Source organism: Palaemon carinicauda, chromosome 6 (genome assembly GCF_036898095.1).
Source record: "Palaemon carinicauda isolate YSFRI2023 chromosome 6, ASM3689809v2, whole genome shotgun sequence".
Lineage (NCBI taxonomy): Eukaryota > Metazoa > Arthropoda > Malacostraca > Decapoda > Palaemonidae > Palaemon > Palaemon carinicauda.
The window spans coordinates 28,357,658-28,377,308 of NC_090730.1; the positions used below are offsets into that span (position 1 = coordinate 28,357,658).

The 19,651-nt window shown below is 38.5% G+C and overlaps 1 protein-coding gene across 3 annotated transcripts in view; it reads right to left on the bottom strand.

The window, feature by feature from the left end:
• Positions 1 to 1,095: 1,095 nt before the first annotated feature.
• The window catches only part of LOC137642535 (general transcription factor 3C polypeptide 3), a 139,986-nt gene continuing 121,430 nt past the window's right edge, over positions 1,096 to 19,651 (bottom strand). For all 3 annotated transcript variants that reach the window (XM_068375169.1, XM_068375170.1, XM_068375168.1), the window contains exons 14-15: positions 17,383 to 17,577; positions 1,096 to 3,248 (exon numbers count right to left, since the gene is read on the bottom strand). In XM_068375169.1, coding sequence (XP_068231270.1) covers positions 2,513 to 3,248; positions 17,383 to 17,577 — 931 coding nt within the window. In that variant the 3' untranslated portion in view covers positions 1,096 to 2,512. The remainder of the gene's footprint in view (positions 3,249 to 17,382; positions 17,578 to 19,651) is intronic.

A 19,651-nucleotide genomic window follows, 5' to 3' on the forward strand; every position in this document is an offset into this window, starting at 1 on the left:
CAACCTCCAAAGTATTCTGTACAATGATGCATTTATGGGAAAAAAGTAATTAGATAAGCATTTTGAGTGGGGTGTACCACAAAAGACTCGTCAAGTCAAGTGCTGTTACTCTTAACAAAACTCTACATCTAAAATGAAGGCAGTGGCATGACTTGAGAAAAATTATTGACAAAAATGTTGGCTTCAATCAAGTATCAGCACTGAACCCACATATAATGGACTCCAAGAATGACAGCCTATGAGAGTTGCTAAGCAGAAGACCTGTGTTAACAGAAAAATCCGAGAAAGAGCCGATGGAAATATTCAAGTTTTAAAGGTGGAAGAGTGGAATGAGAACAGGACTGAAATCACCATAAGCAAGACAAATAAATCTAATGTCTAACTTTCCCCATAAAATTAGAGTAAAAGTACGAGTATGAGAACTCAAAAGATTGAGATGAGAAGGAACGAATAAGTGACCTGTGGAACAAGTGTAAGCATACAGTATTACCACTGAGCATTCTATGTTATAGAAAGTGACTTGAAGGACAGCAGTTGCTTTGTAGTCTTGCTATTTAACAAAGGCATGGGAAAAGGTGATAAAGACGTGGTCCTGGTGTATATAATACAAGATGATGGGTATACCTCATTACATATCTAACTATATAAAGAGATAAAATGAAAAAGATCATGATGACGGTATTAGAAATATCTTCAGCAGATGACAAATGTGCTAAGTACTTCAGTCTATATAGTGAAATTGAAGTGCAAGAAGAGAACAAAAATTTGTTTAAAAAACTGTTGGATGATGTTGACAAAGCAATTTACAGTATTCTAAAATTGGCAATGCAGTTAGAGCAATCAATAGAATCAGTTATGAAATATCCATGGGTGGGAATTAGGAACAGATCAATAGCATCATAACCAGAAAAAAGGAAATACTGGTTGGAAAATTTTTGTGAGATGAAAGATTAGGGAAGATAATCTGATTGCTATACCAGGAGCTATGAATGTACTAATGAAAGAGTTTATAGTTTTTGGCATGGGTGATTGACTAACTCGTGAAAGTTTCGTCTGACAACCTGGCACTGGAACTGCTAGGTTATTCTTTGAAGAAAGGTTAGGTTGCCAGTGTTGAACACCAAGATAGGAGATACAGAGAGTAAATGATATGAAGTGCAAGAATTAAAGGTGTAACAGAAGGTTGCCAGTGTTGAACACCAAGATAGGAGATACAGAGAGTAAATGATACGAAGTGCAAGAATTAATGGTGTAACAGAAGGGGAAGCCTACAGTTACACTATGGAGTAACAAATAAGGGAAGCTGGATAGCAAGATGAAAGAAACAAAGTGGATGCAGCTAGTAGGATGAAGGGACTACAAAGATCAAGACTCTGTAATATAAAAAGAAACTTAGGAAGAAAATAGAAAGCATCAGGCTATGATGGAATCTCTGAAGAAATGCTTTCAGCTGAAAATAAAATGACAATCCATATGCTAACTAGACTTAGGCAGAATGTGGAATGAGGATACAAAGCCTTATAACTAGGAATAATTGCGAGTTACAGCTAACATAACAGTGAAAGATGACCGATTGAGCATAAAAACTATAAAACATTGACTTCAGTCAATCCCAATGAAAAAAATTAGTGTGCATAATTCTAAAAGCTTTAAAAATCAAGGGTTAAATTCGGGAAACATTTCATTAAAATACAGTATTGTAAAAAAAAAAAATTGTACAACATTTTAAAAATTACCTTCTCATACTTTTTTATGATTAACTAAAGGTATTTGACATTATTCATAGATTAATATTAAGGAATGTCTTACATTATTATGGCATTCTAGTTAAATATGTAAAACTAATTGAAACTAATCATGAATGAAGCATATTGAAACTAATCATGAATGAAGCATATGCAAAGTTAATGTTGATGAAATCCTGTCGTGTAAATTTGCAGTAATTAGTTGAGCGCTACAAGGAAATATGTCACATTTGCTCTTTACTCTTCTTGATTATGATGGGAAAACAGATAATTAAACCAGACCACTGATTAAAGCGAGGACAGCGTATGGACACAAGACACTTGTTTGAGAATAGACAAATGAGGGAGCATTTGATTTGTCTTTTTACTCTTTCACTAAAATTCAATTTAAGAGAATATGTATTGAATATAACTGTTCCTACATACTGTATCTAGGAACAATAATATTTAATACATTTTCTCTTAAATAGGGTTTTACTGAAAGAGTAAAAAGAAAAAAAAAATATTGAGCCTGCTGGATAAGGCTTGGAGATCAATTTAGACTGACAAGAAAGTAAGATTATACAACAGTAAAATCTGCACAAATATGTTGCGAAACAAATGCAAATTTCATTTCCACACAGGTGGAATTTTCAGGTCTCATCTATTTTTTAAAAATCTTACTACAGTACTGTACTTCACTGCCTTACATTACAACTAACTCTTAAGTGGCAATGAACAATACATTGACATTTTCCTCAAGCACTGTACATCACAGATGATTAAATCTAAACCTGAATGTATCTAAACATATACATTCTTGCTAAATTGGGAGATCCACTACTCTGGTAAATAAGAGCCAGATTGAATGCAATCTCACGTGATAAATCGAGCATTGGCCCATCTGGAGGAGACTCCACTGCCGGACATTCTAGAGCACGTTTGTAGTAGTGAATAGCTTGTGGTAATAAATTCAGCTGGTGAAATGCCCTTCCCATATTGTACATAGACTCTTGACATTCCCCTCTCATTTCTACATAAGTGTTAAGAAAAGCGCAAGCCTGAACAACAAGAGAATGCTTTTTCCCACTAAATTTTTGACAAGCCATATGGGTAAATGTCAATCCCAACATCAAAGGAATAAGAGGATTACTGGGATCTTGCTTAAATGCCTGTATATATTGGGCTAAGGAATATTTGTATGTTCCTGCTACCAAGCAGTTATGACCATTAAGCAGGTCTAATGCCACTAAATCGGGATGCTTGTGAGTCAGTCGAAGAAGGAACCGATTATGCCGAAAATCATCAGCCTTAGATATAATTAAGTTGAGCAGATTCCAGCACCTTTCACTCTCAGGATTCTTGATGACTAACTCACGCATGATGTTGTATGCAAAATAAGAGCTATCATTATAAATGCATGCCAGGAGGCACATAAATTCAATTTCTCTTGCCCTTTCTTTTTCTTTCATGAATTCCTTTGATCCCAGTGCACTAAAGGTCATTCTCTCCAACTCTTCAAATCTGAAAAGAAACATATTTAAAAAATTTATTGTTTAAACAAAGTGTGTCACATTCAATGAAAATAGAATCTTGCAACCACTGAATCTAAGGGTTTCAACTAACAGGGAGTAATATAATCAAAATGTGTTTCGGGTCTGGGCTATTAAAGATTTGCACTGGTATTGGACTTCATTATAAAAATTTCTAATAAGTTCTTTTAAGGAAATGATAAGAACTTTAGCAAATAAAAATGAAATACAAGTCTGCACTATATTTGCATAAAATCTGTTTGTACTTAAGATTAACTACCTAACATACATAAGAACGGAATACTTATAAGCAAAGAAAGTACATGGCAATGTAATCTCATTCTTTTTTTGCCTCCTGTTCTCCTCTATTAATTCTGTCTTGTTTTGCAACAATTGTGACAAAACTGCATAGAGAATTGTTATCTTGTGTCACTTCTGTAACCTGGTAATAAGCCTGAGAAAATATGTCTGGTGAAGTGTGCAAGTTTTACAGTCTGAGAGTGCAAGAGTGTAGATTGTGAGACATACTGAAGATATCAATGCTTGGCAGGCAGTTGAACTTTATGGCAGTAACAATGTTGTCATATACAGTTCTCTTTTTCTGTTTAGGAGTAAAGACTAGAACGCTTATTATTTTTTTGGAACACTGTCTTAGTTCACCTGGAATTACTAGATTATTTGATGTTTTAGGACATAAGTAATGTTTCAGTTTGCTTACTGAGAAATTTGACTGGATATCCAGTGAATGCAGTATAGATTAAAAAAGTGAATCTGTTGAATATTTCTAGTGGTTAAAAATACAGATATTTTCAAGACAAAAAATAACCTGCATAGAATTTTTTATGAACATAAGACTTGCTTACTAGCATGGAAAATTATCTTATGGTTATGAATTTAATATGGTATTTTGCTTATTGATTTATTTTACATTATAATTTATCTTATCTATAATAAGGACATAAGTGTGAATGTGTACATAGGACATAAATAAAATCAATGTGTAAAAATACTCTTTGGGCTCAAGCCATGTCATCCTGATGGAAGTTCCTATTATTAGCTTCCTAAATGGATATATGTACTACAGTGATATTCCCAGAGAATTTTACCTTCAGGTCCCCAGAATTCTAACTCCTGGCACGAATATCCTTACATTTTCTCTCAAGGATATCACATAATATCAGAGGACGTGTTCTTGACACGCTACTTAGCAATCTGTACCCCGCAAAGCAGTCACTTACAGTACATTAGCAATCTTGTGTTGTCACCTTTAGATGTACTGCTTAAAGTGTTATGACCTTGCACCCCTTCTTTATTTCAAATATCCTTTAGTACAGTATAACGTCTGAATTAATGTATACGTATGGCATAAATAAAATCAATGCGTAAAGAATGTTTGATTTCTATAGCCTCTTATACTTATTGGGAACTCAACACACAACCACTATAGATACAATGATGTATGTTGGGACCATAAAGGATGCATGTGTACAAAGCATTCACTTTAGAGTACATTAGTTACCTTGTGTTCGGCCCCTTTGCATGTACTGCTTGAAGTGTTATGGCCTTGCACTCCTCCTTTGTTTTAAATATCCTTTAGTACAGTATAAGGTCTATATTAATGTGCATTTGTTTATATCTATCTTTCTTTCAACAACCATGTGAAATACTTCCATACCGAAGCATACAAAGAAAATTCTCATTTGAGAAATAGCAATCAAGTCACCCTTATTAATCTTGAAATGCAATTTATTAGTCTCATTAAAAAGCTTTATAATTCTGCAGCAATGTCAACAGATTTGTGTGTAAAGATTATTGTATGGCAAGGTAATTTGTCAATCATCTTGACATAACCATGAGGCATGAACAAAACAAATAGCAATCACAGATGGTACTTAAGACAAAAATATCACATGACAATGAAAGAAATACTGTATTGCTTTTATGACAAGACCATTTTCCCCTAAATCCATCAATCATACATATGCTCAATATTCATGTCTCAAATCTTTGCAGGTTCACCTAATTTTGTATGTCAGACAGATGGTTACAATGTGCATGAATATGTCTCAATCAGCTTCATCATTTTACATGTAAACTGCATGCCAAGCAGCAAGGTTCATGTTATGTATCTTGGAAGAAGGAACATGATAGTGTATATGATTTCATGTGATTACAGTATATTAAAAATGATTCTTATGAAAGCATATCATTTTATCAAAACCCAATCACATTGTGCGTGGATTCACATTTTTAAATGACCTTAGCCATGTACTTTTTTTCATACCAGACAGGAGAGATCCTTAATACATGTATCTCAATTGACCCATAGTTAGGTACTAACAACACCCCTTACGTACATTAATTGTATGTCTTTACCTTTTTAGAAAAGTATAATTGTAACTTTTTCTACTTACAGGTACTGTACTGAATTGTTTGCCAGCTCCCCAAAATATCATAAGCTAATATTTTACTATATTGCTTTGGATTTTACCTATAAGAACTGTTATCCAGCATCTGACAGCAATATTCTGGTCAACAAAAAAACTTCCAATGGACAGCATGAAAACAGACATACAACAAACACAAGCCGACGTCAAAGGCATTTTTTTTTCATTTCATGAACGAAGGTACTTTATTTTTAAAACAAACCAATATCTAATAACGGGTATTGCAAGCTATCAATTCAGATGTTTTGAATGTTTTTTTTCCGGTAAACAAAATATATCCCAAGCATTTACTAGATGTGCAGAAACACACCTGAATTATAATTGATGTACAGCACAGTAAATATTTCCTGCTACTTTTCTGCTTGCAAGGAGTCTTTATGTCAGATTTCTGTGTAAATAAACGTTTGTGCCAGCAAGCATTTGTGTCCAAGCACTGAAAAAGTATGCTGGTATGATAAATTACTAGCACTATTTAATACCTAACCTTGCCAGAATTATGTCTTCCTTATATGAATGCTTAAAAGAATTCCAAAACCATTATGCAAGTCAGATAAGGAAGAAATGGCATTTTAAGAAGCCAAAAAAATCCCTTAGCTCTGCTATAACATTAATGTTTCCTCTCTCCAATAAGTCCTTTACATTGATCATGGATGCAGCACAGCAATGGGTGCAATACTAAAACAGGAAAGAGACAATGGCTGCCAACTGCTAGCATTTTTCAGCAAGAAGCTATCTCCAGTGGAACAGAAATACTCCATCTTTAACAGAGTACTACCTGCAGTCCACTGTGCCATTCAGCATTTCAGCTATATGCTTGAGGGATAGCAATTTGTGGTTCAAATGGACCATCAGCTCTTGATTCACGCCTTCCAAAAAAGGGAGATTGCCGGTCAGTGAACTAACAGAAGCAACATCAAGTATCTGAAGGGCTCTTTCAACACCGTTGCAGATCCCCTTTCCAGAAAAATTACTGACATTGTCCAAATCACATAGCATAACCAGAGATACATAACCAGTGATAAGGGGGCTAATTTCACGTCAGGCCTACGGAATTCTCTTGCTGCCAGCCTCAGGACTAAAGTAAACCATAAGACAGCGTACAATCAAGATACCATTAACGTTAATGGGTTAAAGGTAGGAGCTAGTATCTTTATGCCCAAATGAGTACTATCTTCCAATGATAAACAAACCCAAAAATTAGCTAATGTTCTCTTGGTTCCTCCTGCAGTATAGAAGTAAACTCATACACAGAAGATGAAAGTATGAAAGTAGTGCCTTCTCCTAGAAGAAATGGCATAATAAACTGATTAAGGGAAGTTCTTAAAGCATCTTATTCAACCAAATTGAAAAAAGTGGCTAGTTCCAAAACAGTTTATGCACCTTAACTCTCCAACTTCATGATGGATAGAAACCTATGATACAGGAAGATGAAGGAGGCAACCTTGAAAGTAAGGAATTATCTCCTTTCTAAACCTTGTGTAACATTATTGCTGAGGAATACCTTAAGTTGAGTATGGTAAGTTTGGAAGCCTTTTATTCTTTCAATTCTTAGGAAATAGCCTCTTCCAAGACTGATTATATCCTTCAGTTAAGTTACCCCTTTGTGGTGAATAGCATCGATATATTGTCTCAGATTCAGAAAAGGGTATGAATTATGATTCTCTTTTAAGCCTTAAGACTATAATATAGACATACTGACTGGTATGAGACTCATCTGTTACATGATATCGTCTTAAATTTCAATTTGATTTCCAGTCTTGACCTTCTAAGTTGGTTGACTAAAGAGATATTGTTTGTGAGAAATCAAGTCGGGAGTGTTCTTGAATCACTTTACTGTACTTAGAAGCTTCATAAGTGTTTATTGAGTTTTAGTGGGCTTTCCTGCTAGATATATTAGCATTCTTGCATAGGAAAAACACTGAGTTTTAAATAAATAAAGAACCTTTCAGGTTGTGATAAGTGTTCATTGCATTTTAAGTTATCTCTCAACTGAGTTTTAGTTTGTGCACAGGGAAAGTACTACCTTTTAAATACCATTGCGAGGAGTACAATGTTGTAAACAGAACGACTAATGTTAAGCATTCATAATGGCCAAAAAAGCAAGCCAAGGTAATGATGATTAGGGAGAACGGTTATTTTTGTGGAGTGATATGCCAATACTCCTTTACCTGTCAAGTCAGTGATAAGTTTTTAAATTTCAAATTATCTAAATACCTTTGTTACTATCAGAAGGCCAGCATGCCTTCCCTTGTGGGAGGTAAGTCTGACATGCCTGCCCAGTTTCTTACACTACTGTAGTTTGACTTCATTACAGTAGTTTGGTCTAGTGCTCTTAATTACATAGTGTTCCTTAGGTAAAGGTTCTGAATGTTCGCTGCTCCTTAAAGACTCGTGAAATGAAATAAAAACAAAGCGAATATACCGTACTGTAAGTCTTATCTGTTGTTTACGTTTGTAAGCTCTTCAAGTCTACCATCTATGCTTTCCAAATCAGCTGATTAAGGTAAACAACCTAATTATTTTTTTCTCTTGCTAAAACACAATTATTACTCTACTATTGCTATAATTTTAATTTTACCATATTAAAGTAATTAGTTTTTAGTAAAAATACTTTTCTTATATCTTATTTACTGTTAATTTTAATGCCATAAAAAAATTTGGATGTGTATCATCCCTATTGCAGATGCACAATAACTGTGTAGTCTTTACCTTTACAATGGTTGATTACAAAACTTAGGAAGTTATTGACTTTTTCTTCCAATTCTTTAGGTAAAAGTGGACTAATAATATAGTAGTCCTATTCTGCTTAACGTCATTTATAGAAACTATGGTAATTGTTTACTATTGTACGAAAGTTAAAATGTGAGCTAAACAGCTGTTGTTATCCGAATCAGTTACTCATAACAAAAAGCTATTTTTCATTCGGTAATATTTTATCATTCACTTAATGAACTAAAGTTGGGATAAAGAAGTGGAGAAAAAGAGGTTAGTTTATTATAATTTAGTCTCAAAAAAGGAACTCGCATGATACATGAGATATGATAAAAATGATATTTTGATTATAAGATAAATTTTTGAATATACTTACCCGGTGAATATATAGCTGCAACTCTGTTGCTCGACAGACAACTCTACGGAAAAACTCGCCAGCGATCGCTACACAGGCTGCGGGTGTGCCCAACAGCGCCATCTGTCGACCAGATACCCAGCTCTCATGTAAACAAAGACTCAATTTTCTCCTCGTCCCACTGCGTCTCTATTGGGGAGGAAGGGAGGGTCATTTAATTTATATTCACCGGGTAAGTATATTCAAAAATTTATTTTATAATCAAAATATCATTTTTAAATATTTAACTTAGCCGGTGAATATATAGCTGATTCACACCCAGGATGGTGGGTAGAGACCAGTAATATATGTTTACACTTTTATGAGCTAAGAGTTTTTTATTTCATTTTAGAAGTTATCAAAATTACAAAAACAAAATAAATAGGTACCTGGTAAGGAAGTCGACTTGAACAATTACTCTGCCTTTTAAGTACGTCTTCCTTACGGAGCCTCGCGATCCTCTTAGGATGCTGATCGACCCCTAGGAGCTGAAGTATCAAGGGTTGCAACCCATACAACAGGACCTCATCAAACCCCTAATCTAGGCGCTCTCAAGAAATGACTTTGACCACCCGCCAAATCAACCAGGATGCGAAAGGCTTCTTAGCCTTCCGGACAACCCAAAAAACATATATAAAAACATTTCAAGAGAAAGATTAAAAGGGTATGGAATTAGGGAATTGTAGTGGTTGAGCCCTCACCCACTACTGCACTCGCTGCTACGAATGGTCCCAGTGTGTAGCAGTCCTCGTAAAGAGACTGGACATCCTTTAGATAAAAAGACGCAAACACTGACTTGCTTCTCCAATAGGTTGCGTCCATTATACTTCGCAGAGATCTATTTTGCTTAAAGGCCACGGAAGTTGCGACAGCTCTAACTTCGTGTGTCCTCACTTTAAGCAATGCTTGGTCTTCCTCACTCAGATGTGAATGAGCTTCTCGTATTAACAGTCTGATGAAGTAGGATAAAGCATTCTTTGACATAGGCAAAGATGGTTTCTTTACTGAACACCATAAAGCTTCAGATTGGCCTCGTAAAGGTTTAGTGCGCTTTAAATAGAACTTAAGAGCTCTCACAGGGCATAAGACTCTTTCTAGTTCATTGCCTACAATCTTCGATAAGCTGGGAATATCGAACGATTTAGGCCAAGGTCGAGAAGGCAGCTCATTTTTGGCTAGAAAACCAAGTTGTAGCGAACATGTGGCTTTTTCTGACGAAAAGCCGATGTTCTTGCTGAAGGCATGAATCTCACTGACTCTTTTAGCTGAGGCTAAGCATACCAGGAAAAGTGTCTTTAAAGTGAGATCTTTCAGGGAGGCTGATTGTAGCGGCTCAAACCTGTCTGACATGAGAAATCTTAGTACCACGTCTAAATTCCAACCAGGTGTAACCAAACGATGCTCCTTAGTGGTCTCAAAGGACTTAAGGAGGTCCTGAAGATCTTTATTGTTGGAAAGATCTAAGCCTCTATGCCGGAAGACCGATGCCAACATGCTTCTGTAGCCCTTGATAGTGGGAGCTGAAAGGGATCGTCCTTTTCTCAGGTATAAGAGAAAGTCAGCTATTTGAGCTACAGAGGTACTGGTCGAGGATACAGAGACTGACTTGCACCAGTCTCGGAAGACTTCCCACTTCGATTGGTAGACTCTAAGGGTGGATGCTCTCCTTGCTCTAGCAATCGCACTGGCTGCCTCCTTCGAAAAGCCTCTAGCTCTCGAGAGTCTTTCGATAGTCTGAAGGCAGTCAGACGAAGAGCGAGGAGGCTTTGGTGTACCTTCTTTACGTGTGGCTGACGTAGAAGGTCCACCCTTAGAGGAAGAGTTCTGGGAACGTCTACTAGCCATCGAAGTACCTCGGTGAACCATTCTCTCGCGGGCCAGAGGGGAGCAACTAGCATCAACCTTGTCCCTTCGTGAGAGGCGAACTTCTGCAGTACCTTGTTGACAATCTTGAACGGTGGGAATGCGTAGAGATCTAGATGTGACCAATCTAGGAGAAAGGCATCTATATGTATTGCTGCTGGGTCCGGGACTGGTGAGCAATAGATTGGGAGCCTCTTGGTCAGCGAGGTTGCAAAGAGATCTATGGTTGGTTGGCCCCAAGTGGCCCAAAGTCTCTTGCATACATCCTTGTGGAGGGTCCATTCTGTTGGAATTACTTGCCCTTTCCGACTGAGACAATCTGCCATGACATTCAAGTTGCCTTGGATGAACCTCGTTACTAGTGATATGTCTTGACCTTTTGACCAGATGAGCAGGTCCCTTGCGATCTCGTACAACGTCAGTGAGTGGGTCCCTCCTTGCTTGGAGATGTACGCCAAGGCAGTGGTGTTGTCCGAGTTCACTTCCACCACTTTGCCTCGAAGGAGAGACCTGAAGCTTTTCAAGGCCAGATGTACTGCCAGCAGCTCCTTGCAGTTGATATGCATGATCCTCTGACTCGAGTTCCACAGTCCTGAACATTCCCGACCGTCTAATGTCGCGCCCCAGCCCACGTCCGATGCGTCCGAGAAGAGAACGTGGTTGGGAGTCTGAACAGCCAGAGGAAGACCCTCTCTTAGGTTGATACTGTCTTTCCACCAAGTCAGACAAGACTTCATCTTTTCGGAAATGGGGATCGAGACCGCTTCTAGCGTCTTGTCCTTTTTCCAGTGAAAAGCTAGATGGTATTGAAGCGGACGGAGGTGTAGTCTTCCTAATGACACAAATTGTTCCAGGGATGATAGCGTCCCTACCAGACTCATCCACAGCCTGACTGAGCAGCATTCCTTCTTCAGCATGTTCTGGATGCATAACAGGGCTTGACTTATTCTGGGAGCCGACGGAAAAGCCCGAAAAGCTAGACTGTGAATCTCCATCCTTAAATACACAATAGTTTGGGATGGGACCAGTTGCGACTTTTCCATATTGACAAGGAGACCCAATTCCTTGGTCAGATCTAGAGTCCACTTTAGATCCTTCAGACAGCGACGACTGGAAGAGGCTCTGAGAAGCCAGTCGTCCAAATAAAGGGAGGCTCGGATGTCCGATAAATGGAGGAATTTGGCTACATTCCTCATCAGCCTCGTAAACACGAGAGGAGCTGTGCTTAGGCCAAAGCATAGGGCCCGAAACTGGTAGACCACCTTTTCGAAAACGAATCTCAGAAAAGGTTGGGAGTCTGGGTGGATGGGGACATGGAAGTAGGCGTCCCTTAGGTCTAAAGAGACCATCCAGTCTTCCCTTCTGACCGCTGCTAAGACTGACTTTGTGGTCTCCATGGAGAACATCGTCTTTGTGACAAAGACATTCAGAGCACTGACGTCTAGCACCGGCCTCCACCCTCCTGTCTTCTTTGAAACCAAGAAGAGGCGGTTGTAGAATCCCGGAGATTGCAGGTCCGAGACTTTGACCACCGCTCCCTTCTCTAGCAAAAGAGACACTTCCCGTTTCAAGGCTCGTCTCTTTTCTTCCTCTCTGTACCTGGGAGAGAGATCGATGGGAGACGTTGCTAGAGGGGGTTTCCGTACAAAAGGGATCTTGTACCCCTCTCTGAGCAACTTCACAGATTGTGCATCTGCGCCTCTCTTCTCCCTGGCCTGCCAGAAGTTCTTGAGTCTGGCTCCCACTGCTGTCTGAAGTTGCGGGCAGTCAGACTCTGCCCTTAAAGGACTTGGATCCTTTCTTCTTCCCTCGCTTCCCTTCGGCACGAGCACCTCCTCTGCTGGAGGCTCTGCCACGAAAGGGCGGAATAAAGCGAGACGCTGGAGTGTCCATCCTTGGTCTAGCTGACAAGGTAGGCAAAGGGGGAGCTTTGCGAGCGGAGGACGCAACAAGATCGTGAGTGTCCTTCTGCACTAACGAAGCGGCTATTTCCTTAATCAGGACTTCTGGAAAAAGGCACTTGGAAAGAGGAGCAAAGAGAAGCTCAGATCTCTGGCACGGTGTAACTCCAGCAGAAAGGAATGAGCAGAGAGATTCTCGCTTTTTTAGGACTCCGGACACAAATGATGCAGCAAGCTCATTAGACCCATCACGGACGGCCTTGTCCATGCAGGACATAATGAGCAAGGAAGTCTCTTTATCTGTCGAAGAGATCTTCCTGCTTAGGGCTCCTAGACACCAGTCTAAGAAGTTAAAAACTTCAAAGGCCCTAAAGATTCCTTTCAAAAGGTGGTCCAGGTCCGAAGATGACCAACAAATCTTTGAGCGTCTCATGGCAAGGCGGCGGGGAGAGTCTACAAGACTTGAGAAGTTGCCCTGGGCAGAGGCAGGAACTCCCAAGCCGAGAACTTCTCCCGTGGCATACCAGACGCTCGATCTAGAAGAGAGTCTAGCAGGGGGAAAAGCAAATGCTGTCTTCCCTAAACTCTTCTTGGACTGCAACCAGTCTCCTATCACCCGCAAAGCTCTCTTGGACGAGCGTGCGAGGACGAGTCTAGTAAAGGCAGGAGTGGTAGAAGGCATGCCTAAAACAAACTCTGAAGGCGGAGAACGAGGAGCCACAGAAACAAACTGGTCAGGAAACAGCTCTTTGAAAATGGCCAAAACTTTTCTAAAGTCCAAAGAGGGTTGAGTAGACTTAGGCTCGTCCAATTCTGATTGTGGTTCATCTATATGTGCAGCAACATCATCATCAGAAAGTTCCTCATCCGACAACTGATGAGGAAACGGCAACGGAGTGGGTAACGGCTGGTTCGCTGAGTCCGGTCGCACTGGTGCATGCGTGACTGAGCCGGACGCAACGTCATGGACCTGCTGCCCAGTCTGTGAGCTGGCAACAACCATGGTAGCGCGGGGACGCACAGCGTCTACCCCAGACTGTCTAGACTGATTGGGTTGCGCAGTGGAAACCACACTGGGTTGCGGAGGTTGACGCACCGCGTCAAAACAAGGCAACTCTGACGGTTGTTGAACATCCAGAACGTCAAAGGCCACCTCCGTGCGTCGCTTAACGTCAACATGCGGCTGGCAGATCACACTGGAACGCATGGGTGGAGGAACTCTCTCAACTGGTGTGCGTGAGAAGGTTACCTCAGCGTCCACAGGACGCACAACCGATCGCTTGGAGGGTTGTAGGCTAGGTACTGCACTAGCTGGTACGGCAGCAACCTTCTCCGCATGAAAGTCCTGCATCAGAGACGTAAGTTTAGACTGCATGTCTTGCAGTAGAGACCACTTAGGGTCTACGGGAGCAGGTGCGGCGACAGACGGTGTTAGTGTCTGAAGCGGTACCGCTTTGCCTCTCTTAGGCGGTGAGCAGTCATCGGATGACGGCAACGAGTCCGAACTGACCCAGTGGCTACAACCGGGCCGTTGGACTTGTGCTGAAGGGACCGATTTACGTTTTAACGGTCGCGAGACCTTGGTCCAAAGTTTCTTGCGAGAAACACCTTCAGACGACGAGGTATAAATGGGCTCTCTCGTCTTAGGTAGGTAGGAGCGATCTTGGGGAGATACGCCCGATACCACGGAGGGAACGTCTGTTCGCTGATTAAAGCCTCTCGAACCCATGCGTCGTACGACATTGCTTCTCCCCTGGACTTGGGAGCTTGCAAGAGGTCCCGGACTAGGAGGACGACAGGCACGAACAGACGAACCCTCAAGCGCAACACTGTCCACAACACTATCACTTGGCACTTTAGCACTTCCCACTGCACTTTGGCACTTAAGCTCCTTAACATCCGCCATGGGCTGATTACGGTCACTAGCAAGGGACTCAACTCTCTCACCCAGAGCCTGGATGGCACGCATCATGTCAGCCATCGATGGTTCCTGAGTGCCAGGAGGGGGGTTAGGAGCAACCACTACAGGGGAAGGAATAGGTTGTGGGGCATGAGGAGAGGATACATCAATAGAACGAGAAGAACTTCTCCTAACTCTATCTCTCTCTAGCCTACGTGTGTACTTTTGAAATTCGATAAAATCGAATTCCGAAAGGCCAACGCACTCCTCACACCGATCTTCCAATTGACAGGTTTTATCCCGACAATTGGAACAAACAGTGTGAGGGTCGATAGAAGCCTTCGGAAGACGCCTAGAACAGTCCCTAGCATTGCATTTCCTAAATTTGGGAACTTGTGAAGGGTCAGCCATTTTGAATTGGTCAAGGGAAATTCCAAAAAACGATCAAAAAGTCATCAACAAAGAATCCGATATAAAAAAAAAGAGTTCAAGGATTTGTGTGAAGAAAAACCCTGCACAGCGAAAGCTCAAAACTAGAATATAGTACTTCACCAATTAGATGTGAAAAACTCCAGTTTAGCAACAGCGAGTAAAGTACGTCTTGTCGACACGTCGACAGAGAGAAAATTGAGTCTTTGTTTACATGAGAGCTGGGTATCTGGTCGACAGATGGCGCTGTTGGGCACACCCGCAACCTGTGTAGCGATCGCTGGCGAGTTTTTCCGTAGAGTTGTCTGTCGAGCAACAGAGTTGCAGCTATATATTCACCGGCTAAGTTAAATATTTAAAATCTATTTTTGTGGATGAAAATTTGGTGCTTGCACAAAATGTGAGATTTGCAAGTGTTAAACAAGTATATGCGGTATTTCTGTAAATTTATTTTAATAATTTAAACTAAAAAAAACTATTTATAAAAAAATAATTAAAATATGAAAACTTATCTTCTCTCAGAAACCCACAAAATAGATTTACATATATATTTATAAATCCACAATGCACTATGCTGAGGGAATGATAGGTGAGCTGTAATATGGTGATGGATTACTAAAATTTATATTACAAACTCAAGCAATACAGCAATACGTTTAAAAATTAATCATAAGCATCACAACAATTAATCTTTGTAAACATAAATGTTTTAATAATTAACCCTTATAGAAAAGCTATATTCTAAAACTATTCTTGGCATTATATAAAAAAATATTCACATTTTATGCATCCATTCATACATCAGCATTCTTATAAATCCAAAAAAACTGAATGTCATCACTACTGATATAAATCTTTTCAATTTTAAGAAGATTCAAGAATACATGTACTGTGGTCAGGAAGTTCGTATGATTGGCCTTGATTTTAGTGCGGCCTTTGACCGTGTTAATCATGAGGCCCTTGTTTTCAAACTCAAACAGTTGGGAGTGGGTGGGTTGTTTTTTAGCATCATTATCAAATTTTTAAGTAATAGATCGCAAAGAGTTGTTGTTGATGGACACCATAGCGAGTATAGGAATGTGATATCTGGTGTTCCTCGGGGTAGTGTTCTTGGCCCATTACTTTCCATACTATATACACATGACATGTGGTTTGGTCTAGAAAACAAGCTTGTTACATATGCAGATGATGCTACTCTCTTTGCATCAATTCCATCTCATGAATGTAGATCTGGGGTTGCTGAATCCCTTAATAGAGATCTAGCTAAAATTAGTGCATGGTGCAAATTATGGGGTATGAAGTTGAATACTAACAAAACTCAAAGTATGATAGTAAGTAGGCCAAGGAACGTAGCTCCTCAACATCCGGATCTCAGCATTGATAATGTTTCTTTAACTTTGTATTACATCCTCTTTAAATTTTAGGAGTGATTCTCGATAGCAAATTTACTTTTGAGAAACACATTAGGTCTGTGTCTTCTTCAATTGCACAAAAAATTGGCTTACTGAGAAAGTCTTTCAAGATCTTTGGTGATCAATCTATTCTGAAGAACTGATTTAATTCTTTCATTTTACCTTGTTTTGAGTATTGTTTACCTGTGTGGTCTTCAGCTGCCAATTCTCATCTTAATTTGTTGGACAGGAACTTACGGTCTATTAAATTTCTTATTCCTGATCTAGATATTAATCTCTGGCACCGTCGTTCAAATAGTTCATTATGCATGTTGCATAAGATTTTTAATAATTCTGACCATCCTCTAGATTCGGATCTTCCCGGACAGTTCCTTCCTGTTCGTAATACTAGGTATGCAGTTAATTCTAATAGTCAGGCCTTCTCCATCATGAGACTCAATACTACCCAGTACTATAGAAGTTTTATTCCAGCTGTAACCAAGTTGTGGAATGATCTTCCTAATCAGGTAGTTGAATCAGTAGAACTTCAAAAGTTCAAACTCGCAGCAAATGTTTTTATGTTGAACAGGCTTGCATAAGTCCTTTTATAGTTTATAAATCAAATATCTGTTTAATGTTGTTAATGTTTATAAAATATTTTATTTTAATTTTTATTACTTATATCGTTTATTCATTTCCCTATTTCTTTTCCTCACTGGGCTATTTTTCCCAGTGGAGCCCTTAGGCTTATAGCATCTTGTTTTTCCAACTAGGGTTGTAGCTTAGCTAATAATAATAATAATAATAATAATAATAATAATAATACTGTATACGGTATATAATTTACTTATACATACAGTGGCTTTACTTTATTGCCAAAGATACCAATCATTTATTTTGTATGATTGAAATGTTAGCCATAACATTCACTAACTTGTGCAAATTGTCCCTTTCCTTAATATGATACTCGTCACAGATTGATTAATTGTATACTGGCATCATCACAACAACTACAATATGATCATCATTATCATGGCTCTTAGAGAAATACACAATAAATTAAATTTATGATAAAAAGAAAGCACCCACCTGGACTTTTCGTGTAATATGTTGCATACAGTAACAAAAAGCTCCCACTGGTCTTCCATGGGGACTTCTGGCCCTGTATATGCAGGACCATTATCCTCAAGATTTTCTCCTTTTGATTTTCTAAGGTCACGAATTGCCTCATGTTTATTGCTCAACTTCTTATTATTCAGCATAGCTTCAGCTTCATCGCGATCTCTTTAAGAAAGAGCAAAGTAATAGAAAACAAACCATATGTTTCTTAAATATTGTATATTGTACTCAGAAAAATATCTTAAGACATCTAAAAAGCATTTGTTGGAATTCCTTCACAAAGATAAAATTAATATTGTTTATAATTAAATTCCTTGGAATCTAATGATTATTAATAAATTAGTGTTTCTAACAACAGTAAAATCATGCATAAATTGTTGCCTCAATGTAAATTACATTATATTAGTTAGTAACATAATAAAGAATATATACAGAAAATGTCAGCATTGATTCAAAAGCATGTCAACATTTGTGCATTAATTAAAATCAATGGCATAAGGAACAGCATTAAGAATTTTGCAAGTACAGTAAGTGACAATGGGATTGTATAAAACTTGAAAAAGTTTTCTGACTAAAAATATGCTAAGATTTTCAAACACTTTGTATTTTCATTAACAATTTTGTGACTAGGATCTTTATGGATTAAGTGAAGCATAACCTACAATCCTTCATTTACATGAAAGAATTTTGATAACAACATATGCAGTATTATTTTCATGCTTACCTGTCGGTAACATTACTAATACTGTATATCCAACACATAAGCTCTTGACCATGAAACAAAAATTAAAAGTTTTCTCTCTCCATCCCCTCCAAGAACCCTACAGCGAAAGAATATTGCGCAACTTGATGTGAGCAAACACAAACTATGTGGTTCAGCAACATGCCTTACCTATTTGATCTTATATTTCTGAAGTCAACATGGACCTCTAGGTGAGGACACAAAATCACTTGAAGCTGGGAGGATGGAAACACATAATTGGATCCTGCAGGGTCATTTATCAAAATGAAAAAAAATCAACATGCAAATTCTCTTAAATTCAATGAATCTTACATGTAAGTGACATGTAGTAGGGTTTGATTGAATGTAATCAGGTTTGATTGAATGTAATCAAAGTAAAAACTTTATACCTTAAAATTAATCCTTTCTTTCTCTATAAATTACTTATACACCATAATGAGGTTCTTTCCTATGAATATAATCATGATGACTTATAGTTACAGTATGCTTCTTTGATAAAATTTATTTACAATTCTAGGTGAAGGAAAGAGAGATGGTTGAATAAAGTTCATTGTGATGTTTATTTATTAAAATAACCTATTTGCTCTTATTGGTAATGGCAGTTCATAATAATATTTAAACACTCACTAGGTACTAATGTTTGCTTGACCCATCCAGTGTATGTGCTGATGCTATCTGTTTTCTGTACATGTATTCAAGTAGGCCTAATATCTGACATCACTCAGATGCAAATCTTATTTTCGTTGGATGAATATTTCCACAAAATAAGTATAAGAGCAGCCAAGGTCACATGAACATATAATGCCACAGTGCATCATCAGATTACCAGGGGGTTAATACACCTCATTTTCTAGTTTTCCTCATAAAAGGGAAAAAACAAAAACAGATTTAATATATCAAGTTAATATTAGAGCTGACTAGTTTGATTATAATCTAGCTATACTGTACAGGTTGTTGGAAAGATCCTCGAACGAGATCTGTTCTTATAGCCAAAAAAAAGCCACGAAAATATCCAAAAAAGGGCAGAACCGAAATCTCAAAAGCATATAGTAAACAAAGATGGTGAACTAATCCTAAAGTGACGCTTTAATGCCCTACTCCACAACATTAGTTGCTCTCTGCGTTAGCATGTCGTAACTTGAAATTAAGTTATGATTATTTTTTTAAGTGCCTCATGGGAGCCCATTCGTAATAGCGTATCATCATGATTCAAGACCATCATAACCCAAGGACTTCCTGTGCTGTAAATGCTCGAAGCATCGACTACACATGCTAAGACAGGAGGTTGCCATTAAGTATATTTCTGAACTGCATCTATCTGTATACCTGATGAGTACTTCTGCATGAAATATTATGAGGGATAAAAGAATATACTGTATCAATAATACAAACTTCTACTATGAACAATCAAAATAAGTATACTATTCTCAACTACGCCACACTGTTTTGTAAATCCCTACCAGGAATACACAGGGAGTGGCGTGTTGGATAACAGAA